This window comes from Pantherophis guttatus, chromosome 4 (assembly GCF_059756535.1).
Source record: "Pantherophis guttatus breed Tessera chromosome 4, ASM5975653v1, whole genome shotgun sequence".
Taxonomy (NCBI): Eukaryota; Metazoa; Chordata; class Lepidosauria; order Squamata; family Colubridae; genus Pantherophis; species Pantherophis guttatus.
In genome coordinates, this window is record NC_142066.1 from 106,599,416 (window position 1) to 106,627,249 (window position 27,834).

The 27,834-nt window shown below is 38.5% G+C and overlaps 1 protein-coding gene across 2 annotated transcripts in view; it reads right to left on the minus strand.

Moving 5' to 3' along the window:
- Window positions 1-345: 345 nt before the first annotated feature.
- Window positions 346-27,834, minus strand: part of TGFBR2 (transforming growth factor beta receptor 2) — an 87,281-nt gene continuing 59,792 nt past the window's right edge. The window contains exons 6-7 of one of the 2 annotated variants that reach the window (XM_034404102.2): window positions 13,365-13,492; window positions 346-3,274 (exon numbers count right to left, since the gene is read on the minus strand). In XM_034404102.2, coding sequence (XP_034259993.1) covers window positions 3,095-3,274; window positions 13,365-13,492 — 308 coding nt within the window. In that variant the 3' untranslated portion in view covers window positions 346-3,094. Of the gene's footprint in view, window positions 3,275-13,364; window positions 13,496-27,834 lie in introns of both variants that reach the window. The other variant, XM_034404101.2, reaches the window with a different exon arrangement.

Below are 27,834 nucleotides of genomic sequence, written 5' to 3' on the forward strand. Positions count from 1 at the left end.
TTCTATCTATTTTTGACTTTTCTTCTGAGTTTCCAGAATATTTCCAAACAAACAACCATTGTCCACTTTTATTATGTAACAATATTTTGGAACCTATTTGGTAACCAGAGACCTTCTTAGGGACGAAGTTGATATTAAAAGCTAATATTGTATAGAATGCTGCCTATTTGCTTATTTCTTAATTAAAATAATCTAAAGACACAAGGCCAGAGAGCTTGGTAAGAATCAGAAATGGTCTTCATGAGAAAGTCACCCACAGGCACCATGCTGCTTGAATTATGTTGTTAACCTATGTTGTTAAAACACAAAACTATTTTAATATGAATAAGACTTTAAACAAAAGCATTGGGTACAATATTTATTTATACAAAAATATGGTAAGTGCTTGAAAAAAATCTGATAAAGAGATTAGATATGCAAACATTTCTATTTTCATATATATTGTACTTTAAAAATCTTTCATGAATTTTTTTTTTAAATCTCTTTAAATATACTAATACAAAAAAGGTAAAGGATTGTCAGGAGTTTAGTGATCTCTCAGGTTTTTGCCAGTTCACGACAGACAAACATATCTCAGCTTCAGTAGGAAGACCTAGGCATGTCTAGGCTGCCAATTTAAATACTGATCTTACTTGAATCTCCTAAACAAATAGGTCTAGAAGCGGATGGCCTTTTCAGGAGGCTTATTATCTATGAAAGCCTCCCATGTTTCTTCTTATTTAGCACTGAATTAGTTGCTTCAGAGAAATCATCAAAGAAAGCAGCTTCCTGTATGCACTATGACTCACCAGTAAATGATTTTTAAGATTATTCTGAATCTTGAAATAACATATAGCCATGACTCTCCATTAATATACTTCTCCCCATAATTTTGTTTGGTCCTCTTTTAGATCAATGTACCTCATCACTGAGAAACTTCATTTTAAGAGTGGCAGATCTCAACTCTTGAATAGGTTGGGGAATTCTGGAGTCTACATCCCTTAAAGTTGCCTTAATTAGGGCAACTGATTTCACTTATATTTAAATGAAGTAAAATTATTTATCTTCAACATATTTGACAGCCTATTCATTTTGTCTTTTCAAACAATACTATCTGGTGACAACTTTACAAGAACAACTTCAGGGAGTTGCACTGGAGGCCTTCAGGCTGAACACCTGAACTACTGAGGTAAATGGTAAATTTACATTTACTACTGAGGTAAATGGTAGCAATATGCAGTAACATTTAAAGTAGCCTACAAAATTAGCAATTTAGGCATGCGACACAGATGCACCCTCCCATCCGGTTTGATAGAAAGCTGATTTTTACTTTCTATGTAGCTGTTTTTCATGCTGCTATTCTAGGCAACCACCACTAGAGGTCATCAGATCCCATCCCTATTCAACATTACACTTTTCTAAAGCCACCTTACTAGTAACTCCAGTTTAGTACGTCGCATGTTACTTTAAAATCTGGTTTCTTTTTGTTGAGCCTCTGTCCACTTAATGCTTAAATATTTATAAAATGTTTAACACAAATGGCAGACATAGAATTATTTTTTTTTAAAAAAATCCCATAAAGTTTTAAAAATTCCTATACGAATATACCTTTTTTCCCCTATTGGATACACAAAAGAGGAGTTCTTAGAAAAACACCTATCTCCTACGTGAAAAAGAATTGCACTTGTAATATATCTTTCATCCCAAAAGAATTGTTTCTGGCTGGCATGGACTAATTCTAATGAAATGAAAAACAAAAGGAAAGAATGCGTCCTGTTACAAAATAGTAGCTGACTTTCAAAAATGGCTCATTACCATTCCAGTGTTCTGTTGGACTCCACTGCTATCACAGGTTTGCAGTCCAATACATCTGGAGGGAACTAGGTTGGAGAATGCATATCTTGCAAGAAAGCACAAACAATTCAAATCCTGCCATTTAAAATTCCTGATGAAGCCAGCTCCAATTCTAAATATTTTGGAAGACTTAAAAGAATGCAAGCCTTGCCTGTGGGGATCAGTTTAGGAATGTATAGCATTTCTTAGCATTAATTGCAGGCAGGATTGGCTATGATGCATATTACAAGAACCAAAAGCAATGCATGCCCAGAGTGCAGAACAAATTTTTGCCAAAGCATCATAGAAACTCAGGAAGGAATTCATCTGCTATTCCTTCTGGGCACAAAATCAAGTGAATTTAAGAGCTTAAGAAACTAGACAGGATGTTATTGATCCAAAAAGGATGGAGAAAAAGAGGGAGGAATCTACTTTTTCCAGAATGCATGGCAAATGCAAAACATCTGTTGCAATTATAATTGATGCTGCCCAATTCCAAGGGAAAGTTGGGGGGAGAGAAACCTGTAGTCAGTATGAAGTATGAACATGAAGTGCAGGTTGAAAGAAGGGGAGGGGTATTAATAATTTTTTGCCGACATTAAAGAACAAAAAAAAAGAAGAAGAAAACCTTTGCAAATTCTACATTTCAACAGAAAAACCAAAACTCCTGACTGTGAATGGTCCAGTAATTCATAAATTCTAAATTTTAAACATTCAGGAACCAGCTGAATACCATTGCATAATGTCATAGTTTTTTTTAAAAAAAGCTCAAACATATCCAAACTCTTCTAGTTGTCATTTGGGGTTTTTTTGCCCCTCCTCTGAAAAAAAAGGCACAGCAATTGATAATATTTGTAGTGTAGTTAGCTACAGGTTTTTATGGTTTGAGTGAGGTGAATAAGGCAATACTGCTTAGCAAACATTTGCAATTTTCTATCTATTAGAAGTTTTCTGGAAGACTCTCAGCACAGCTTTATATATTTATATTTAGCGCTGAGCTTTATATATAGACCTTGATAAAGTGCAATTGTTATTGGCATTGTAATATAGTCCTATTTTCTTAGGAAGCACCAACATAACTTATCTTATGGCACACTTAAGGAAGCAACTACTATGCCATGGCACTGCACATGGCCCATTATGGTTACCCCGTAAAGTCATTCCTGTTGTCTGGAGCTGCAGGATGGAGGAAAAAGCAGCTCTTCAGGGTCATAGAAAGTAGGTCCAATGGTAAAGATTCCTCTTATTCCAAGGCTGAGCATTCCTCTGATCTTGCCAGCTCTTACTTGGCGCTGTTGCCCGAACTTTCTTCAGGGATCTTCTCTTCTGAGCTGCTTCTTCCTGAAAGTCCGTCTTGGTAATCAAAATCATTGAACCTCTCAGCTACACACTGTGCTGTCAGCCGGGCCTCAGGATCATGGTCCCAACACTCAACAATAGTCTCACACACCTTCTGGATACCCTGAAAAGAGCACAGAAAGCAATGCCTTTGAATTCTGGAAGACACAGGACTCAATAAAAAGCAGTCTACAAAGAGTACAAATGTATAAAAAAATCTCCTCATATACTATTCATGTTACAAATAGTAATAATTGAGAAAATATATAATTCTAATTTATACTATATATCTGTGTTATCTTAAGTGAAAACAAGAAACCCAACTTGTCACAATTTATAATAACTCAAGTTACTACTTTATGGAAGTCACTTTCGATGTTAAAGATGAATATATCCTGAGATATTAGGGAGTCATTATCTGCCGTATCCTAAACCCTACAATAAATATATTGTCCTGTTTTGTAATTAGAATTTTTTACAATAAATTGATAAACATACCTATGTTATTTTGTTTTTTTTGCAACTGAGGGAGCTGGGTAATGGTGATAAGAAGGCAGTTTGGGATTTTACTACTCTGTTTCCCCCAAAATAAGACATCCCCTGATAATAAGCTCAATCAGGCTTTTAAGCGCATGGCAATAAGGCCAAGCGCTTATTTCAAAGTTAAAAAAAGATAAGACGGGGTCTTATTTTGGGGGAAACACGGTATATGTTTGCAATATTTAAAGAAGATATGGCATTGGACAAATTAATGGATGCCTGCTGAATTGTCTTGAATGGACCAAGAGGTTTTCCTGGCTTGGCTAAAGCAACAGTTACCACAATATGTATAACATAGAAACAACCAAGTTATTCAGATGTTTGAGCAAAAAATCCACCAAACATTTTTGCTAGCAATACAGAAAAAATTAACAAAATAAGTAACCATCATTTCCATTCATGCTGCCTGCAATTAATATATCCAGGCAGCTCCCACTAATAGTTAACAGTACGATATGCCCCAGCCACTATTAATGTTGTCAATAATTGTGGTATGAAAAAATAAATAAAGTGAAGTAAAAGACATGAATTTCAAAATAATCCTACTGAAGAAAAAAGTTCTATCTGTCATGAAAATAAATGAAGGAGATTTGCCTGTTTTTCCCCCCATCTACTTGTCTTGCACCCCTCTAAATCAGCTTTTTTGTGAAGTGCTGACCAGAACTTTTTTCACCATCTATTTGCCTTGCATTCCTCAGAATTTTAATGGGCAATATATAACTATGGATTAATAACTCATCTGAAGCCTGAGTTATATTTTTTTAATTGAAAAAGTTTTACAAACATCAATGATACTATTTCAAAGCCTGCCTTCCTTTCCAGTTCCTTCCTTTGATCAACTGTCATATTTTTAACTATCATCTTGGTTTTTTTCTGATTCAGTCTAAATCCTGATACCATACCATATTCTTCTATAATGTCTTTCATCTGAATTATTGATTGCATCGGCTGTGTTAGGGTAACAACCAGATCATCTGCAAATGCCCTTGTTCTGTAATCCTCTTGCCTTATCAGTATTCCCTTCAAAGTGTTCGAGTCCCGTATTGTATTCAACAAGACTTCTAAGGTTAGAATAAACAACAACGGGGATAACGGACAACCTTGTCTTGTGCCTTTTTCTATACTAAAGTTTGTAGTTAAGCTTCCATTAATAATAATTTGTGCTGTTTGTTCTTGATAAATTGCTGAAACCGCCTGTAGAAACTGATCCCCAAAATCCATCTTTTTTAAAGTCTTTAATAGAAAGTTCCAATTCACTCGATCAAAGGCCTTCTCCGCATCCAAAAACGCCAGCACTGCAGAGATCTGTTTATTCTTCTCAAGATATTCCAATAAGTCTATAATTTGCCTCACATTATCCTTCATGTATCTGCCTTCTATAAATCCTGCTTGATCATGATGAATCACCTCTTGAATAACTGGCATTAACCTGTTGGCTAATACTTTTGCAAAGATTTTATAATCCGTATTCAGGAGAGATATTGGTCTAAAATTTTCCGGTTTTGTAGAGCCTGCCTCCTCTTTCGGTATCAAAGAAACAAAAGCTGCTTTCCATGAAGGGGGTATTTTTCCCCCTTGTTGTATGCTACAAAATAAGTCTTTAAGATGTTCAATCATTTCTGCTTGTAAAGTTTTATAGTACACCGCAGTTAAACCATCCGTTCCTGGAGCTTTAGCTGTTTTCAGTTGTTTAATAGCAACAATAATCTCCTCAGCTGTTATTGGTAAACTCGTTCTTTCCTTTTGATCATTAGAAATTTTTATAACTCTCTTTTCTTCTAGGTATTTATTTATAAGTTCATTCTGTATATCATCTTTAGCATATAGTTTGGTATAATAATCTAGAAAGGCTTCTTTAATTAGTCTTTGTTGAAATACTTCCTTCCCTTTATACTCAATACTCCCAATAGTCCGAGTACTCTGCTGTTTCCTCAATGTGTAAGTCAACCACCTGCCCGGTTTATTGGCATTACAAAATGTATTGTGTTTCGCAAATTGTAAATTAGTTGCTGCTTGTTCTGCTGTGAGCATATGGAATTGATCTTTCAAAAGTTTTATAACTCCTTGTAATTTTTCATCTGTTGGATTTTTTATAAGTAACTGCTCTTTTTTCTTTATCTCCCCTTCCAATTCTAAGCTTTTTCTTTGTCGATTTGATTTATGTCATATAAATCAATACCCCCCGCATATAAGCCTTGCTCGCATCCCAAACAATTTCAATAGGGGTAACCTTATTCAAGTTCATTTCAAAAAATTCCTTCATTTGTTTTTTAAATTCATTTACATTTTTTTCATATCTAAATAAATTTTCATTTACTCTCTAAGATCTTCTCTCTCTCTTTCCCATTTCTATTTCTATCCATACTGGGCTGTGGTCAGATAAAGTCCTCGGAAATATCTTTGTTTTCCTTGTTTTTAAAAGCAAGTCAACTGTGAGTAAAATAAAATCAATCCTGTGTCTATCTGAAAAAAAAGTAAAGTCCAATTCTTTTGGGTTATGCACTCTTCATATATCTTTCAGTTCCAAGTCTTCTTTCAAATCAAAAAAAAAAACAAAACTGTGGTAGTTTAACACATGATTTTGCCAAGCTCTTCTTATCTATTTTAGGATCTATTACTCCATTCCAATCTCCCATAAGTAGGATAGATCTGTAGTCCCATTGTAGTATTTTAGAATGCAGTAATTTATAAAAATTTTCTTGTTGCTGATTAGGAGCATAAATTCCAATCACCAAGATTGGGCCATTATCTGTAAGAAGTTCTATTACTATATATCTTCCACAATCATCTGCTTCTATAATTTTTGTTAGCAATCTTTTATTTGTATAAATCACTACACCATTCTTTTTTTCCGAGTTTGAAGCTATAAACTGTGTTCCTAATCTAGAATTTATCAAATATTTTTGATCTTGTATTCTAATATGAGTTTCCTGTAAGCAAATTACATCATTATTAAATTGTCTCAAATAATGAAATACCTTCCTCCTTTTCTGTGGTGAATTTAATCCGTTCACATTCCAAGATAAAAACTTAATTATCATTTGCGGGCTCTTGAAGCGATAAGAGCATTTGCTGAAGTTTCTGTTCCACACTGATAGTCTTCGGCTTAGCTCCTCCCATAGCTTCGGATTTTTGTGCTTTACCATTGACTCCCTGTTTGTCTTGTGGTAACTTTGAACTCTGATGTTGTTGTTTCTCTAAAAATTGTTTATAAGCTGCTCGAATAATACGCTGATCTTTAGCACTATGCAACATCAAATCAAGATCCGCTGCCACTTCTCTTGTATTTTTAGGTGGTTCAATTGAAAACTCTAAAGGAGGATCCAACAAGGGTAGGCCCCCTGCCGCTCCTTGAGTCTCTAGTGCCTCCCTCTCCGTCTGTTTCCTCTGCTCTTCAAGCTCTTGTTCAGATTGCATATCCTTCTCACCCTCCACTATGGCTAACACTGAGGAAGTACGTGGAGATGCTGCACCAGGTTTAAAAACACTGAAATAAAATTCTTCCACTTTTTGAAGAGTATTTAATTGATATCTCTCTCCTTGATACCTCAATATTATACCAACTGGAGTGTCCCATCTGAATGGGATTTGTTGTTTCTTTAATTCAGTCACCAAAAATCCAAAATCTTTTCTATCTCTCAACATCTTAGGTGGCAATTCTTTGTAGATCCCAATCTCTTTTCCATCCACTTGAATAGTAGAAACAAAAGATTTTTGCAAAATATCATTTCTTATTCTTCTATCTGTAAAGTAGATCACCACATCTCTAGGCAATTGCCTTTGCCTTGCCACCCAAGAATTCACTCTATAGACCTTATCAATTTTGCAAAAAATCTCCTCAGGGTCAACCATTAACATAACAGCCAGAGCATCAGCACAAACCCTTCTCAGGTCTTCTCTATTGTTCTCTTTTATATCTCTGAGTCTCACAGCAAACTCCATAAATCTGAATTGCATCATTGTAACTTCATTTTCAAGCCTTTGTGTTTTATTATCAACATTATAAATTTTTTGATCAGGTTCCTTCATTTTAGATTCCACTTCTGAGCTAAGATGTTCCACTTTCTTATCAACTTGGAGCACTACTTCTGACAAACCAGTCACAGCTGTCAGTATTTGTCTTTTCATCTTGTCATATTTTTCTTGAACCATCTCTTTAAATTCCTGCTGTGATTTTTCAAATTTCTGATCTAAAGCCCCAGCAATAAATTCCTTCAAATCATTAAATCCAGATTCTTGTGTTTGGGTCTGTGTCTGTGAACTCAAAGGCTGCTCTTCTGGTTTATGAGTGGGGGAGCCCCCCCCATCAGTTTTAGCTGACTTTGTTAGTTTTGAACCTATTTTTCCATGCAGCCTGACTCTTTCTAAAAAAGATATCCTCTCTCCCTTTCCACCACAAAAACCTTTCAGGAATTTCCCCAGCTTTAGTCAAGTCCCAAGGGAGAGGGAACAAGTCAAATCACTTTTAAAAGAACTTTTCCTCTTTCTTCAGGCCAGCGCTGTTACTTTTTGTTACTTTGTAGCACAAATAAGCTCAAACAATTCCACTTTCGCTTTCAGCATTCCTTATTGTTAAAGCCGGGTGCCATTTTAAAAGAACTTTCACTTCTTCTCAATTACTAAACTCATTCACAGGGTTAAAAAAAATACTTGTGGTTTAATTTTGAAGTCCAGATTCCACCCTGCTTATTTTTAACAATTTTCTTGGCTTTCTCTTATTTCGTTGGACGCGTTGCCTGGCTCTGCAATTGCAGAGTCATCCTCGGAGCCCGGAGCCTCAGCGCGCTGTATAGGGAGCCTCACCCTGCTTCCTCCCCAGACGCTAAAAAAACAATCTGGGGACTTCAAAGGGGGCTCTACCTTGTCGCGCCGGCTCTTCTCCCGATTCCTCCGGATCGTGGAGTTTTCCTTTTTTTTTTTATTGAAAAAGTTTTCAAATACAAATTTCCCCCCCTTTTTTCCTTCCCCCCCTCCTCCCTAACCCCCCCTCGCCACCCATCCCCCCGTGACTTCTTCACACCAAAAACCTAATTCATAACAGATTACATAATATTTTACCATCTCCTTACTCCCTCCTCTATATACTGACCATTACTTACTAAAAATATTATTGATATTGTTACTTTCCCCTTTTACCATACATTTCAAAAAAAAGCAGTCTACTATAACATTGTATGATAACTTCTAATTTAGCATAATATTATTATAACTCCCAATTTAGCAATAATCTGCCCTTTTTGTCCTCCCCAAAACTTATATCTATATATTATTACAACATTTCAAAGCAACCTTCCACTTTAAGACTATATAATAAATCCTACTTTAACATTTATTCTTTGTGTATATTAATATAACATTTCAAAGCAGCCTTCCCCATAAATCCTAATTTAACATTTATTCAACTCTATCCATTTCCTCCACTGCCCTAAATATATCACTTAAACATCCCTTTTCTTAAACTAATCAATCAGTAAACTAACATATTTCCACCCACTTTCCTACAAAATTACCATGCACAACAATTCTTAATATCTTTAATCCACTGCCCACTCTGCTAATATATATATATATATATATGTATATATTCCGTTATTTAAAAAAAAAAAGACAATAACTTTAAATTTATAATCCATATAATATCTTCTTTGATGTCTTTCCACTGGATTGTTGAGTCCCTCATCCATAATTGGGTAACGTAGCATCCTGGTGCAACAGTTTGTTCAAAGTCTTCAGTCATCATCTGCCCCCATCAGTAATGAATATCCTCATATATATATAAAAGTAAAAACAACCACCCGAGTGACATTATGATTATATTCCATATAGTTGTAATTGTGGCTTTCATCAGGATTATTAATTCCCATCATCCTAATGGGTAACAACCAGATCTTCTGCATGCCCCAACGTAGCTCTCTTGCCTTGTAGCTCAGAATAGTTATAATATATTTATCAATACAAGAAAGAAATCCAAAATAGATAATTCAAATCCAACAGTTTAAGGCTCTTTTCACATCCCAAAATTACGGCATTGCAGAGGTCTGTCACTGTCCTCAGGATGATATTAACCAATACTTCGCCTCCACTATCTTTTCAAATATTCATTCATTTTTTTAAAATCACTGGCTTCACCGTTGCTTAATTTAGAAATTTCTGTTTTTGTGAGACCTATTTCTTTTTTTCTTTTCTTTTTGTGGGTTTAATTTCCATCCTGTTTTCCTTTCTACAAGTTGTATATCAACTGATCGGTTTTCATTCTGCTTTATAAGTTGATCTTGTTGGTTTTGTTTTTGTATCTCATATTTCTTTTTTGCCAATTGTATGTCAGCTAATTGATTTCCATACTTGTCTTTGACTTGGTGAATCATCACGTTGAAATCAGATGCCGCTTCTCTCATATTTGTAGATAATCCAGCTGGGGTATCGAGAGAATCCAAAGGCAATTTGTCTACCGCAACCTCTGTAATTCGATGTTTTCCCTTTATTTCCAACTCCTTCTGCTTATCCTGTATTGTGCCTATAGATGTTAAGTTCATTTTCAAATTTTTTTGATAAAATTCTTCCGCTTTTTCAACAGTATCTAATTGGTATCTTTCTCCTTGATATCTCAATATTATGCCAACTGGGGCATCCCACCTAAATGAAATATTTCTGTATTTTAACTCAGTCACCAGAAAACCAAATTTCTTCCTTTCCGTTAACATCTTGGGGGGGAGCTCTTTGTAGATCCATATCTTTCTTCCATACAATTGCAAAGTAGAATTGAAGGAATTTTGCACAATATTATTCCTAATTTCTCTATCTGTAAAATAAATCACCACATCTCTAGGCAATTGCCTTTGCTTTGCAATCCAGGAGTTTATTCTGTAAACTCTGTCAATCCTACAAAACACTTCCTCAGGTTGAACCTTTAAAATCCCAGCCAGAATTTCAGAAGATATTTTCCTTAAATCATCTCTGTTATTTTCCTGCAAACCTCTCAGTCTGATCGCATATTCTGTAAAATTGTAATGCACCATTAGAACCTCTCTTTCAATAGTTGTTGTAAATTTTCTGCATTACAAGACTTTTGTTCAACCTCCATTTTAGGTTTTTCTTCTGAACTATTGTCTTGAATGTTTGTCAAATCATTTTCAATTTTTTGTATTTTATTGTCCAAATTGTCCTCAATTTCTTCCACTTTAGACTCTAATAAGTTAGTATTTTCACCCAACTTAATCATAAATTCTGCAAAGCCATTAGCCATTTTTATAATCTTTCGATCCAGAATATCAAACTTTAATTGCACTAATTCTTTAATTTCCTGCTTAAATTTTTCAAAGTTCTGATTCACAATCTCATCCCTTCTTACAATCTCCTCCAAAAGAAATTCAATTATATTAAAATCAGTTTTCTGAGACTGGAGCTTTAAAACTTGGTCACGTAATTTGTTAATGGGGGAATCCCCCCCCCATTGCTTGTTTGTCCGGCTTTAATGCCATATTTCAACACAGACAAACTATTTTTTTTTTAAAAAAAAAAAAGAGAGGCAGCAAAGAAAAAAAACTTCTTTCCAACCAAGATCAATATCAGATCTCCAGGAAGAGAAAAAACACAAAAGTAGAGCTTTATTTTCAAGTGTAGCCAAAAGTATTTATTCAGCTACTTTGTATCTCAATAGGAAACGGAAGGACTCTCCCTTTCAGCCCCTTCTCAAGCCTCGGCAATCGCCCTTTTTAAAGATTCTTTTTTCCTTTTCCTTTTCCTTCTTCAATAATTGTTATAAAATAAGTGAGATACTTGCGATTCAGGGTTACAGATCCAGCTCATATCCCTTCAAATGTAGCCAGGAGCATTTATTCTGCTATTTTGTGACTTAATAAGAAACGGAAGGACTTTCTCTTTTCAGCTTCCCTGTTCCAGTTTCGGCAATCGCCATTTGAAAAGGTCTTTTTTACTTTGTTGAATATCCTTTGCGAAATAAGTATTAATACTTGCAATTTAGGGTCACAGATCCAGATCCAAATCTCATCATCTTTAGTTAATCTGTTAAATATCTTAAAAAGCTTGTCTTCGTAGCCTTGTTCTGCAAAAAGGCAGAAGTCTCCCAACGCCCGGAGCGGGCGGCGAGTGCTATAGGGAGCTTCCTCCGCCCGCCCCCAAGAGTAAAAAAAAAAACCCTGGGGGCTACGGAGAGCTCTACCTACACTCACCTGCTCTATCCCACATTTCCTCCTGGAAATGGGGTTTTTCGAGCCGCCTTTGCGCTGTACAGGCGGCTCTTTACAGGCGAAGGGGCTGGTGGTCCCGAGGGACCGTCTGGTGGCTACGAAGAGCAAACCGGAAGTCCAGATCATGGAGTTTTCCAAGCCACCTCTCAACTGCAGAGATGGCTCTTTATGAGCAATGGGGCTGGTGGTCTTAAAAGGACCGTCTATCAGCGACAAAGGTTCCAACCGGAAGTCCTGAAGCCTGAGTTATTAATCCATACTTATATACTGCCCATTAAAATACTTATATACTGCCCATTAGAATTTTCTTGTTTACCATAGAATGATGGTCCATATATAGGAAACTGGATTCTGATTCTTATGTGATTCTGGAAAGATTCCTCTATCTATTCTTATCTGAGATAGAGAAGGATTCCAAGATATTCAACTGATGCAGGAATTGATAAAGTGGAAGACCAGAAGGAAGTTAACTAGCAGAAACGTCTTTGTGTGCTCCAAACTTCAAGTCTTAATGTAATGTTCAAGTTATTGTGATGTTAATTACAATTATTCCATAAAGGGAATTCTACTCTGGGTGCTCTATTCTAGAAAATAATGGCTAATTCCAGCCTTGTCAAGATTAAGTATTGGGAACATATTAATCATATGAGCATTTATGTAATGTTTTGCCTGTAACTCATGCATATTAATTCATTAAATCCTACGCTAAAAATTTTGGCCTTTTATTTCAATGGAGAACTTTCTTGGTGATAAGAAAGAATGAAAACTAGACTGTCTTTTTTTAATGGCAAATTTAATTGTATGATTTACTTCATAGCTGATTTTGACAATTGTCAACAGTAGAATTAGAATTATACAAATTGAAAACCTTAGCAATAACTTAAAAATATCATAGGCAGATTTTCAGTATAATTTTGACTGAAATCTAATAAAAGAATTATTCCAGACTAAATATGGCCTATGGCAATAAGATACCCTCGTGAAAGAATAAAAATGAAACGGGTTCCATATTAATGAAGTTGTATCAACTTGACAAAGCAGAGTTCAGAGAAAATGCAGCAGAAAAGGAATACAATGGAACAGAGCTGCAACCCCTATTATCACTTTGCTGGAGCATGCTTCTAATATCACTCATTACATTAAGTAGCACTCATACTGCAAGATCTTTTTACAACTTTGAGAAATCTTAAGGCACAATGTTTATTCGCTTTCTTTTTTCTCCCCCCCCCATTGTTTTCCCCCCTTGCATACAATGGTCCAGTAAACAGGACTTCAAGGGGAAGCACAACATGTAGAAATAATAGTTGGAATTATATTTTAATATTAGTTTTAGTGTCTTGAATAAAAAGCATCTATTGAATCATTTCAAAAATTGTAATTATTTTCTATGGTGACCAATATAGATGACAACTAGCCAGTTTTGCCATGAATTGTCTTCCTCCAAAAATAATCAAGACTCTGTCTTACCTGATGGTTGAGCCATGAACAAGGAATTTCAGGCCGTCCTCTGTCCCTTAAAACATTGTCCTTCATGCTTTCTACACAAGGATGTTCTCGCACTTTTGAACCGAACGGTGGCTCATAGTCTTTCACTTCTACTAGGAAAATAAGCAAAAATGAAGACGCTTGGTTAGACTAAGAAGATTAAAATCAAGATGTTTGTGTTAGCCTCTCCTTGATAAAGTAGAATCTGATGCTGGCACCTGTTCTTATGATCTGAATTCAGTATTGTATTACATTTTCTGTTTCTGAGCCTCACATTTTGCCAATATTGCTAGACTATTACTGTCATTTATTTGAGAAAAAATATTGAAAAAGACAGTGGAAGATGTGGGTGCATTTCCTGAAATTTAAAGCTTTGTCCTAGAAGCCTTAAATTATTGTGATGATCTCTATTCCAAGGATACAAAAACGAGATAGTTAAAACCCCAAAACCTTCAAGAACCTGAGAGGGTTGTTTTATACCTATTTGCTAAGATAGAAAGATATTTAGAAAAATCAAATAAAACAATAGAGCAAGCCAAGGCACAATTCTTAACAGATTCCAAAAGAAATTAAAACTAAACTCATTCCCCATTCATAAATCATTACAATTCCCAAACTGTGAGGTCCTAAATGATTTGGGGTATATACTGAAGTATTTTTTTTTCTTCAGGTTTTCGCTAGATAATTCTGGAACAGACATGAAGACTGAACTAAGACAGATGGAATCATAGGAAGGCAAGAGTGTACTGTATGCAAGAATCTACATTTACATTTATTCTAAAAGCTGTTCTGCATTATATTGTGTGCTTCATGTGTAAAAAAAAAAGCATGAGAATTTTGAAAACATCTACGCAAAACTTCACTGCAAGTCTTATAATAGATTTCTTCAAAAGCCAGAGCTTCATTTGTTTGCTGCCTATATTTTCACCAACAAAAGAAATGAGGAAACAGGGTGGAAAATGGAAAAAAAAATTAAAGGCAACACCAGTGGCAACCCAGATTTCATTTCTGTTGTTTCTGTTGGTGAAGTCTGACAAGTTTAGCCAGCTACATGACAAACTTAGATACATTCATATCACATGCAAAAGTTGACTAGCTTCAACCCTGATTTTTTTGTTGTTATTTGTACGTCTTGTGAAAACCAGGCCTATTTTGTTAATTTATATTTTAATTGTTGTGTGGATCAAAAAAAATGTTAAATTCAATAATCAAGTACAACACTTGGCACTGTTGGCTAAAATGCATCATTCATATAAACGGTAGGATTTTAATCAGGAATAGACATGCATCTTCTAGGAATGAAATGATTTGTTTTTCATCCAATTTATGGCAGAGTTTTATTTATTTTTAACATTAAAAATAATTATATATTTATAGCAACAAAAGGCTATTTATAGAGTTCTGTTTCAGAATTTTGTGGACTGTCATGTGATTGCTCCTGCCAAATGGTAAAACAGGAGTATGAATTTAGGATGAGTAGAGGGCCTGTTCATGAATTTGAGAGGCACATTGGGTTTATGTTCTAAACAGCATGAAGTTCTACTTAAAATATTTACAGACAAGCACAAACCTATAAATTCATACACACACTCATAGTCATTACTTCTGGGACTGTGGGAGTTGGACTGATTCCTGTGTTGGGAGGGAAGACTAAGAAAAAGGAGAGCTGGATTCTAGGTTCAGCAATGAGGAAAGAGATGAAAGCAAGCAGGAACTGAAATGGAGAGGTGTATGATGGCACAGTTCAGGCAGAAAAATGAAAAGAGAGAAAGATGGATCATCAAAGGAAAAAGTAGAGACGAGGTGGAAGAAGTGGCCAATGAGGCAAAAGCAAAGGGATGTAGAAGAGACAGTTGGACAAACCAAAAGAGCGAGTGCAGAGAGGAGCAAACACTACAAGAAGAAGATAAGAAAGAAGAGTAGCAAAACCATGCTTTTTAAACTCGTCTTATAAATATTCCAAATATAAGTGAAATGCCTCCACTTACAGTGCCCTACAGTAGGGAAATTTGCCAGATCAGAAAATAGTTCTCAGAATTAAAAATAAAAGCACACAGTGAATTTTCCCTGGTCCATCTGCCTAGCTGCATACCTCTACAAGTAAGCTATAAATGATCTGCAATTATGTCTGAAACATGTTTTGCAAGTATTTATTTTGGAAATTTTTATTTTCTTGCTTTCCCACGACAAACAGTACTTTAAATAGCCTTATATATTTTTTTTATAAAATCATATCAAAGCAGAGAAATGTGGAAAAATAGCATCTATTTAGACCAGAGCCTGCTTTCTATCATTATGGTTTTAGAATTGGTTTCTGCAGGCAATAAAAAGCTTTAGATTAGACCAATATATTGAACTGAACTGACAAATACCCAAATCATTGTGGTTTCTCTAAGGAATGGTGTTTACTGCATTTAAATGTTCACTTCATATTTGCACATTTTCATGAAGAGTCAAGGTCTATTCTAAGGGATAGATTCAATCATCCAACACACAATTTGCTTTCAGGACACCAATAGGCTGAATAAGATAATTCCCCGAAATCTATTTTTGACATAAAAGGATGCAGGGCAAAACTGAAACATGGTCACAATTAACAGACACAAAGTATATTTCCTGGAGCCAGTGTAAGGAAAGAAGTGTGACCCAAAGCACAATAAAGGGCATTTTAAAAATGCCAAGCTTTCTTTTGTAGAGAAAAAAAGGAAGAAGCCAATGACTCAATTTAAAGGGAAATCAGCATACTTGCATGATAGTATTGTAGCATTATTTCTGTAGAACTCTCATTTAAAAGAGCGGAGGCTACAGTTCATATGCTTAATTTTAATTTAAATTTTAATTTAAATGAAAAACAGTTCATTAAGTAGTCACATTTTTGAAACAAAACTGTTCGGGCGGGGGAGTGCGGAATAGCAGCTTTGCCTTCTTTTGTCATGTCTCATCATTTAAATACCAATATTAAAACAAAGAAAGCCAGTTTAGTGTAGTGGTTAAGGCACCAGGCTAGAAACCAGGCTAGAAACCAGGCGATCTTAAATTCTAATCCTGTCTTAGGCACAAAGCCAGCTGGGGGACCTTGGGCTGGTCACTTTGTCTGTCTTAGGAAAGGAGCAATGGCAAATTACTTCTGAAAAACCTTGCCAAGAAAACTGAAGGGATGTGTACAGGTAGCCTCTGAAAATTAGACATGATTGAACCAAAGAAAAAAAAATTAGAACTGAATCAGTCAGTTTTAATGAAGTGGGAAAATAAAAACGTGGCTGCATTTTCTTCTACTACATTTAATATTTGCCTGCTATAGGCAATGAGAAATTGGTCATGGATTTGTATCTGAATACTGAAAATTTTGGAGCACTTGAAAAAAGGAGTGTAGACTACTTTTCTTCCAAAATATTTAGATTTGTTTTTCCTGCCAACTACCGAAGTCCCAAACCTTTCAACATACCAGTTTTCTATACTTTCATCCTTAATCAAAATATATTGTTTCAGACAAAGCCAGCAAACATTTCAAGTAATCCAGCATTGCTTAAAGAAGCTCAAAGAGTGTAAGTTATTTAGAAACATATTTTCAAAGGTATTTTTTTGTAACTTGGCTGACAAAAATACTGAAAAGAAGTGATTTTGGGAGGGCTGTCAGAACACTTAAGGCTCACCGTGCTTTCCTTTCTCAGAGTATCCATGTCAGTTGCAAAGGCAAATTGTTTGTATGGAAATTATGTTTGTCACAATGCATAACATCTGGTGTACAGCTGTTTTACTGACTAAACTTCCAAGCAGGCACCTCAAGCTTTCCTAAAAGCAGTATTGCTTTTCTAAAGCAATTTCTAAATATGGCTTCTAAACTACTCTCTAGTGAAATATTGGGCAAGCTATAACTTCTTCCCACATTTTGTCCAACAAACAACTGAATGGTCTTGCCTAAGGTTGTTTCTTCATTTACAAGTATACTGATATTCATATCTTATGTTTAGAGATAAGACCAGCTCAAAAAGATTAAAATGTACTGAGGCTCTGTATATAAAATATATTCACTTCAACTTCACCTTACAGGAACCCACAATCCTTCCACATACCATAGACACATTCTTGAAAGACAAAGCTACTTTGTCATAAAATTGGCATTTAAATTAAAATAAGTATGTATTTAAAAACAAAAATCACAGACTATATGGTTCCCCCATCCCTGTTTTTATAACTATTTAAAAATCTCTGTTATGCTAATGACATACCCTGATAGTTGAAATTGCAATGGATCTGCAACTCCAGCAATAAAAGGACAAAAAAAATTATATATAAAAACAGGCTCTGTTTTGGTCATTAACTAGAGGACTACCTGTAGACCTATGACTGGTCACTTAAGGACCATTTGAAAGTATGACAACCTTGGAAAATAACTTACAAGCTATCTTCAAAATGATTTCAGGTATTTGGCAACATATGATTGATTACAGCATTCTGTGGTCAAGGAATCATGATTTGCAATTTATTTTTTTGTAATTTTTCAAGTAAAAAAACAGCAAAACCCACACTGGATAAGATGGATTTGGACACAAACTACATGATTGGTTTAATAACTGCAATAACTCTCTTTAAGACTGTCATAAAAATGGTTGAAAAATTGTTTGGTCACGTTGTGACTCAGTTTACAACTGCAACAATTTATAATCAAAATTCTGGACTCAATTCTGGTTGTAAGTCAAAGACTACCTGTGTATTTTTTAAAAATTTTTATTCATAAACATTTTTTGAATACAGTGCATTGTCAGGGTATACCATTTACCAATAAAAGAGACCAAAGAAAAAGTGATATTAAATATTAACACACAAACTAATAACAATAATATAATAGCAATAATAATATAACAAAAAAGCTTTAAGCTTCTTCTTACATTACCTTATTTACATTTTTCTTGATTATTGTGATTATAGTTATGTACATCTCTATTTTCAATACTAACATTCATAATCTTACATTCTCTAATTTCTACCTCTTGCCTCTATCCATTCATAAAATTTATTCCAAATCAAATAATATTCTGTGTCTTCTTTATCTTTACTTTTTAAAGTTAGTCTGTCCAGTTCGGCACAGTCTAACATTTTTTGAATTACAACCTCCTATGGTGGGGTGTTCATATTTTTCCAGTATTTAGCATATATGATCCTTGCTGTTGTCAGTATATGTAAAACTATGTAGTCCCTTTATCATAGCCCTCTGATAATGTATCTAAGAGACATGTTTCTGGTTTCAACTCAATATTCTGTTTAATTATCATTTCCAGCCAGCTATGTATTTTCTCCCAATATTTTCTTGCTTTACTGCACGTCCACCACATGTGGTAGTAGGTACCTGGGGTCTGATTGCATTTCCAGCATTTGGCAGACAGGTTACTGAACATTTTTGCCAGTGTTGCAGGTGATAAATGCCACCTGTAGAACATTTTATAGAGGTTTTCTTTGTATGCCGAAGATATAGTCAATTTATAGTTTTTGCCATTTCTCTAGTTCTATATTATAACCAAAATGTTTTGCCCAAACAATCATCATTTCTTTGACTATTTCTTCTTCCATTTTATAGTTCAATAAGTAATTATATATTTTTTTAATCAGTTTTTCATCCGTTCCCATTAAAATTTTATCAAATGCTATTGGTTCTTTATTTAAACATCTTTTAACATCTTTCTCATATCTTGACTATAGGAGATATGGCCACCAAGCTAGATCCACCCCTTGGGTCTGCAGTTGTTGCCTAGATTTGAGTTCACCATTCTCATTTAGCATATCTTTATAAAATACGATTTTTTTCCAAATTGATAAAGTTTGGATATATTAATGCCTCCATTGTGGAGAACCAGATTGGTATTTTCCTGTAATGTTGTAGTTTAATTTTTTCCCCATATGTTAAGCAACACATTTCTCACTTAGTGCCTCTGAAAGTATTTATGCACCGTACGTCTACCATACCAAAGAAAAGCGTGCCAGCCTAATTGCAAATCATGACCCTCTAATAATAGTAACAGCCTTTGTTTCAGATTTACCCATTCTTTTAATCATGTAAGAACTAATGCCTGATAATATAATTCCCTGTCTGGAAGTCCAAAGCCCCCATTACTTGTAGATATAACATTTTCAATTTCATTCTCGGTTTTTTACCTTGCCAAATATACTTCAGAATTATTCTATTTAGTTCATCAAACATTTTTTTCTAATTTTATCGATATTGTTTGAACTAAAAAGATTAATACAAATAACAATATTTGGGAAAAAGCTAATTTACCAAAATTCCAGAAACGGTGAAGAACATGCTAGCAGCCAGACTATCAATGGCAGAACTAACAGTAGCAATTAAAAGACAAAAAAACAATAAAACTCCAGGACCTCCAGGCTTACCAGTAGAATTTACCTTTATAATCCAGATTTGTGTCAACTATTGTGTTAAAATCTCCCATGAGACAGATGTTTTTGTATTCTAGTTCTAGTATCTTTTTATGAAGTTTTTTATAGAATTCCTCTTGTCCTGTATTTGGTGCATATATACCAACCAGGAGAGTCCATTTTTGATTTACAATCACCTGCAGCTTCAAAATTCTCCCTTCTTCATCTTCAAAGATCTGTTTGGCATTTATTGTCTTTTTAACATATAGTACCACTCCTTTTTTTTTCCTGTTGTGATAATGAATAAAATCGTTTTCCCAATTTAGAATATTCCAATAATTTGTAATGATGTTTCTTAATATGTAATTCTTGAAGTGCTATTATGTCCAGTTTTAGTTTTTGTAGTTTTGAAAATATTTTCTTCCTTTTTGTGGGGGAGTTCAGCCCATTAATATTAACTGATAGTATCTTTGCTTCTTCTTGAATTGTTTTATTTATATCTAGGTCTTATAGTCATGGTTGCTCTAACTTCTCTGCTTTTGCTACTGCTTCTTCTTGTTCTGAACGTTATTTTTTTCTCCTTTTCACTCTGATCTTGCTGTAAATATTTTTCTTCTATTGTTAATACTTCTTGGCCATTGTGTACTATTTCACCTCTTAGTTCCTGTTCCTCTTCTGTGTTAAAATAGTCATAAAAGTCTGTTGTCATAAAATCTTTGTCAAGTGAATCTAATCGGTATCTTTTTTCCTGCCGGGTAACTAAGATCCCTTCGGATATCAGCCATCTGAAATTTACGTTGTGTCTGGTCAATACTATAGTCAGAAAGTGGAATTGTTTTCTAAGTTCCCGTACTCTCCTAGAGACTTGTTTCAAGACTACCAGTTGTTTCCCTTTATACTCCAGTGGTTTGTCTCTTGCCTTATTAAGTATCTTGTCCTGTATTGATTTTTTCAGAAGTCTTACATGCACTTCTCTGGGAAGATTTTATGTTCTTGCATAGTTTGTATAAATCCGAAATGTTTCATCTATTTCTATTTCCATTTCCTGCTTATCTATTCCCAGTGCCCTCACCAATAGTTCTTTCATTATCTCTGGTAAATCTTCTCCCTTATCCTCTTCAATATTTTGAAACCTTCAATAATGGGCAGGTTTTTCTGTTTCCAACATTATCATAGTGTTTTCTAACTCTTTATTTGCTTGAATCAGTTTGTAGTTTATATCATCCATTTTTTTTCTCTAGTTCTGTTTTTTCTTCCATTTTCTGGATTCTTTGCTCATTTTTTTATTATTTGCTGAAAGTTCTCAAGTTTTTCATCCATATTTTGAATTTTCCCCTTCATCTCTCCCATATCATTTCTCACTTTCCCTATATCTTTCCTTATTTCATTATGACTTTTAGTCATGGATTCCTGTAATGCCTGTAGCAATGTTAATACCTTCCTTTGGGATGTGTTTGTTTTTTCCAACTGTATCATGCTTTCAATCGACCTCTGGTTAGAAGGTCTTGAGGATGTTGAAGACAGTGTGGAAGATGCCTTCTTCCCTATTTTGGTTATATTTGAGGTTGACATCTCAGCAACTAGTGTTGGTTTCTTCTTCTTTCTTTTCTCTATTTATAGCTAACAATGGATATTCCCACCAATCCTACTGTCCACCAAGAAAATCGGCCAACCCAGAATTAGCCACCTATAGTATTCCAACATAATCAACATCCTCCAAATTCAATACACTTCAAAACAGATAACCCACATGTCAACATGGGAAAACAGTATAACAGCTTCAACTTTTCTTCAATTTGGGTTCAGTCAATCTTCCGTTTCTCAATGTCTTAATAACTTAAAAACTCAAAAACCAAACCTGGAAGAATTGATTTTTATAATCCAAAAAGTCCACAGTAACTCCAATATTAACTTTTCTCTCTGCTTAGTAGGTATCTAGTTTTCATGTTTGTTTGTTTGTTTGTTTGTTTGTTTGTTTGTTTGATTGTTTGTTTGTTTGATTGATTTAGTTATTTATTTATTTATTTATTTAATTTGTATACCGCCCTTCTCCAACAGGACTCAGGGCGGTGAACAGCCATGGTAAAAACACAACATATAAAATTTAAAAGCAATTTAAAAAAACATTAAATAATTTTGGCCATCAATTTAAAATAATCCAGTTAAAACCAATTATAAATTTAAAACTGCAAGGATGGGGTCAAGCCAGCCCGGCTAGATGAAATAGATGTGTTTTCAGGGCCCGATGAAAAGTCCGGTGGTCTGGTATCATGCGTATCTCTGGGGGTAGGTTGTTCCAGAGGGCAGGTGCCGCCACAGAGAAGGCTCTCCCCCTGGGGGTTGCCAGCCGACATTGTCTGGCCGACCGCACCCTGAGGCAGCCCTCTGTGTGTGAGCGAACTGGCCGGTGGGAGGTTATTGGCGGCAGAAGGCGGTCTCATAGATACCCCGGCCCTAAGCCATGGAGCGCTTTAAAGGTGGTCACCAACACCTTAAAGCGCACCCTGAAGACCACAGGAAGCCAGTGCAGCTCGGGAGCCCCCCGTCGCTCCCATAATCCCCCGCGCGGCCGCATTCTGGACCAACTGAAGCCTCCGGGTGCACCCCAAGGGGAGCCCCATGTAGAGAGCATTGCAGTAGTCCAGGCGGGAAGTGACGAGTGCCTGAGTGACCGTGCGTAGGGAGTCCTGATCTAGAAAGGGACGCAACTGGTGTATTAGGCGGACCTGATAAAAAGCCCCCCTGGCCACGGCCATCATATGCTCTTCTAAAGACAGCCGTGTATCCAGGAGGTCCCCAAGTTGCAAGCCCTTTCCGTGGGGGCCAATGATTCGCCCCCAATAACCAGTGATGGCACCAGCTGGCTATATCGGGATGCCGAAAGCCACAGCCACTCGGTCTTGGAAGAAGCCTGTTTCTCCCCATCCAGGCCCGCACAGCCTCCAGGCACCGGGACATCACTTCAAGGGCATCGTTGGGGTGGCCTGGGGTGGAGATGTACAGCTGAGTGTCATCAGCGTACTGATGGAACTCCACCCCAAAGCCACGGATGAGCCCACCCAGCGGCTTTACATAAATGTTGAACAGAAGGGGCGAGAGGACCGACCCTTGCAGCACCCCACAAACAAGGCACCTTGGGGTCGACCGCTGCCCCCCTGCCAACACAGATTGCGACCGGTCAGAGAGGTAGGAGGAGAACCACCACAAAACGGTGCTCCCCACCCCAACCCCTCCAACAGGTGCAACATGATACCATGGTCAATGATATCAAAAGCCGCTGAGAGATCTAACAGGACCAGGATAGAGGAGCATCCCCTATCCCGAGCCCTCCAGAGATCATCCACTTTACATTCTCTTCATTGGTGTTCATAATCCATAAGTCCCACTGTCTTCCGCTGTTTTATCAACAAAATAAGTATTTATCTTTTCACTTTTATATCAATTAACCCGAGCTATTTGTAATCTGCCAAAGTTCAAAAGTGATTTTTTTCTGTTGCAGTTCCAGTCTTACTTTTCCCACAGTAATTTCCAAAGCAGGAGACAATCTTTAATGTATTCCCTAACACCAGATGTTATAGTTTCCAAAACAATGTATTCTCCACCTTTGTTAAATCTAGTCAGTGCAAAAGATTCTTTCTGGTGTATTCCAACTTTGGCCAGTAGATGGCAGCCTTGCTTCTTTTTCCTTTCCACTCTAAAATCGGAGTCCAGAAAAAAATAGTAAACAAAAACAACAGAATAAAAATAGAGTCTTCACTAACTGTAGCCAAAAGAAGTTTGAGCAAAAAAGAAAACCCTCAGAAGTAATCTGTCATATCCATGCCTTCAAAAATATACTCAGTCCAGTCTTTTTCTTCAGTTTAAAGATAATTAGTTCCTTGCTTCACTTTCACTTCCAATGGATGTGTAATCTGCTCCGAACTTTCACTTGCCACTTCCAGAGGGAGAAAGAGTAATGATTCCCTCCCTTCTTCTTTCTGGAGTCTCCCTTCTTAGCGAAAATATTTTGGTGAATTTAATTTAATTCTGGGTAGAAATTATATATTCCTTACCCCGATCCAGTATACTGTAACTTTTCCACTTTCCTCCGTGCTTGCTTGTTCTGGTTGTCAGAGCTTTGGTTGGGCCATTAATGGCCATCTTCTTCTCCACCTGTCAGGAAGATTTTCCCGGATCAAGCTAAGTGGACTGCCATCCACTTGCGATCCACGGAAACCCTTTCTTATCACCCCTACGCAGTGAAGTTTGGCCCCTAGGAGCCTCCAGGCAGGCAGAAATCAGTTGAATTTTACGGAACTCCACAAGTTTCAACTGACATGCTCTGGTGACAAACCAGAAGTTCAAGACTACTTGTATATTATAGACAACAGTTGTAACCTGCAACTTTTCAGAAATCCATCCCTATTTCTTAGATTTATTTGACATAAGTCTTCTAGTATTACTTCTTATGTATGTATCTACCATCACAACCATTTGTTATAAATGGCAATTTCTTTGCTTTGTTGGTGGTGCCCGCGATGATGCCAGCGCCTCCGCCGACGCCGTTGCAGCAGCCATTGGGATGGCTGGAGTCGTGTAGCCGAAGAAGAACACGAGGGGGGAGCCTCCATCTCTGAATTTTAAACCTTGGCAACTTCGGGCCGCCATGGGGCTCTGGGGTAATTCCCAAACTTTAGCTCCCATAGCGAGGCCTCCTTTATAACCATCTCGGGGGGCTAGGACTGGGCATATAGGATGGTTGGAAGACCTGGAAGACTCGAGGGGGGGGTTAATGAGGGTGAGGGGCTGTTGGAGTTACTGCGCAGCCCTGGTTAACCCTCTCCCCCCCACCCCCCCGTCCTAGTTGGGCCACTATCAGGACCTATGATTAACATGCTTGCCCTGCCGGTTTCTGCTCGATGGAGGTGGCTCCCACTTATTTTCCTCTATCCGCTTGCCTGTACTATCCATCTATACGCTACCTGTATGAATATTGTGGACAGCTTACTTTCTTCTGGAGACTTTGGACCTGGCTCTGTTTGTTATCTAGCACGCTGGCTGTATGAAAAATGGCAGCTTACAGGAGGACGAATGGAGCCGGTTTCTATCATTGTTTCACTACCGATGGGATGTACCATCTCCCCCATGGCTAGTTGGCCAACCATCGTGAGAGGCTGGTTGGACGATTACCCTCGAATTGGTTGGAACATTGGACTCCCCCACTGCCGTGAGAGGACAGTGGAGACTCTTCCGCTTATGGTCAACCTGCCTTTTTTCAGGACAATTTGGACTATCATGGAGCCCTGGGCCATACCTTATCACTACCTCAGAGCTTAGATGTACTTAAGGGCACAGCTTCTTGCATTGCGAGACTCCCTCCTCTTGCAGCCTGGCCCTCCACGTTATCGAGGTCCTACCTCAATGACGGGTCTTGGAACCCAGAGAGGTGGCATGCGGCGAAGAGGGGGTTGAGGGGTTTTTTATGTAAATTTTTGGAAAAATTTTTAAGGGGTCCCGGGGGGGGAGGTAAAATTGGAACTAGGGTAGTGGGTTCGGGGGATAACCCACCAAGGGGAAGGTCAGGCCTGGCCACTATACGCGGCGGGGGGGTGGGAGTTCCGGAGGAAATGGGGGGGGGTTGAGCTTGTCCAGATTGTGTTTTTACCATCGGTACTGTGAAGGGGAGGGGTAGATATGGCGGGAGCAGGGGGCCATATCATGTTAAGGGAGCGCGCATCCGCTGTCTTCATGCAGTAGCGTGCTCCGGCCCCCAAGGCTCCACTCGTTCTCCAGGTTGCACAGACCCTCAGGGCCCGGGCCTTCGACTGATGTTGTGCAATGCCAGGTCCGTAGTAAATAAAGCCCCCCTCATTTGTGATCTTGTTCAGGAGGGGGGAGCGGACCTGGCAGGTATTACGGAGACCTGGTTGGGCCTGGAGGGAGGGGTCCCTCTGGTAGAAATGTGCCCACCAGGCTTCCACGCATTCCATCAACCGAGGTCTCAGGGGAGGGGCGGGGGAGTAGCGGTTATTATTAGAGAAGGTTTTAGGCCGAGAGAGGCCACTGTTCCTCAGACGGCCGGTTGTGAGACCCTCCTTGTGAAGTGGGGTCATGGGGTTCAGATGGGTTTGCTGATCACGTACCTGGCTCTCTGCCATGTGGCAGCAGCCCTGCCCGAGCTACTCAACGTTATCGCCGCGGTGGCGATTGACACCCCCAGACTTATGGTCATGGGGGATTTCAACCTGCCGTCCGTGGGTGAGACATCTGAGGTGGCTCGGGAGTTCATGGCTTCCATGACGGCTATGGATCTGACCCAGCTAATTCATGGCCCTACGCACATGGGGGAAACACACTGGACTTGATTTTTGTCTCTGGACAATGGCTGAGTGATCTCGAGATAGGGGACATAGTCATCGAGCCCTTGTTATGGTCAGATCACTCTCTCCTTCGCCTTGACCTTCGAACCGCTGCACCCCGCTGCAGGGAGGCGGAACCGATAAGATGGTACCGCCCCAGGCGCCTGATGGAACCTGATAGGTTCCAGACGGAGTTTGGGCCAATGCCTGAGGTCCTGGCTCACGCCTCGACTGGAGACCTAGTGGCCGCCTGGGATAGGGCGGCCGCTGGAGCTCTGGATCGAGTCGTGCCTTTGCGGCCTCTGACCCGGCGCCGATCTCACCTGGCTCCTTGGTTTACTGAGGAGCTGAGGGAGATGAAGCGCCGGAAAAGACGCCTAGAGAGTAGTTGGAGGGCCAGTCGCACTGAATCTGACCGGACACTGGTAAGATCTCATATTAAGAATTACCTAGTGGCGATAAAAGCAGCGAAATGCACTCATCTTGCTGCTCTTATTGCGTCATCAGATAACCGCCCGGCCGCCCTGTTTAGGGTGACCCGCTCCCTGCTCCACCAGGAAGCGAGGGAGGACCCCTTGAAGGGAAGAGCCGAGGATTTTGTTCAGTATCTATATGACAAAATCACTCAGATTCGGGAAGATCTGGACTCCGACTGGGTAGATCCAGCGGGGATGACGGAGGCAGGTCCTGAGAATGTTATCTGGGATGAGTTTGATTCTGTGACCCCTGAGGACGTGGACAGGATTCTGGGTAGACTGAATGCGACCACATGTTTGTTGGACCCGTGTCCCTCCTGGTTAGTGCTGGCTTCCCGGGAGGTGACGCGAGGTTGGCTCCAGGGGATTATAAATGCTTCATTGAGTGAGGGTGTCTTTCCCGCCGCCTTGAAAGAGGCGGTGGTGAGACCTCTCCTCAACAAGCCTTCCCTGGACCCGGCAATACTGGCTAATTATCGTCCAGTCTCCAACCTTCGCTTTGTGGCGAAGGTTGTTGAGAGTGTGGTGGCACGACAGTTTCCCCGGTACCTGGATGAAACGACGTATCTAGATCCGTTCCAGTCGGGTTTCAGGCCTGGGTACAGCACGAAAACGGCATTGGTCGCGTTGGTGGATGATCTCTGGAGGGCTCGGGACAGAGGTTGTTCCTCTATCCTGGTCCTATTAGATCTCTCAGCGGCTTTTGATACCATTGACTATGGTATCATGCTGCACCGGTTGGAAGGGTTGGGGGTGGGAGGCACCGTATTACGGTGGTTCTCCTCCTTTCTCTCTGACCGGTCGCAGTCTGTGTTGACAGGGGGACAGAGGTCGACCCCGAGGCCCCTTATATGTGGGGTGCCACAAGGATCGGTCCTCTCGCCCCTTTTGTTCAACATTTATGTGAAGCCGTTGGGCGAGATCATCCATGCTTTCGGGGTGGAGTACCATCTGTACGCTGACGACACCCAGCTGTACATCTCCACCCCAGACCACCCCAACAATGCCCTTGAAGTAATGTCCCGGTGCCTGGAGGCCGTACGGATCTGGATGGGGAGAAACAGGCTCAGACTCAACCCATCCAAGACCGAGTGGCTGTGGTTTCCGACGTCCCGATATAGTCAGCTGGTGCCATCGCTGACTATTGGGGGCGAAGCATTGGCCCCCACGGAAAGGGCTCGCAACTTGGGTGTCCTCCTGGATTCACGGCTGTCTTTAGAAGAGCACTTGACGGCCGTGACCCGGGAGGATTTTTCATCAGGTTCG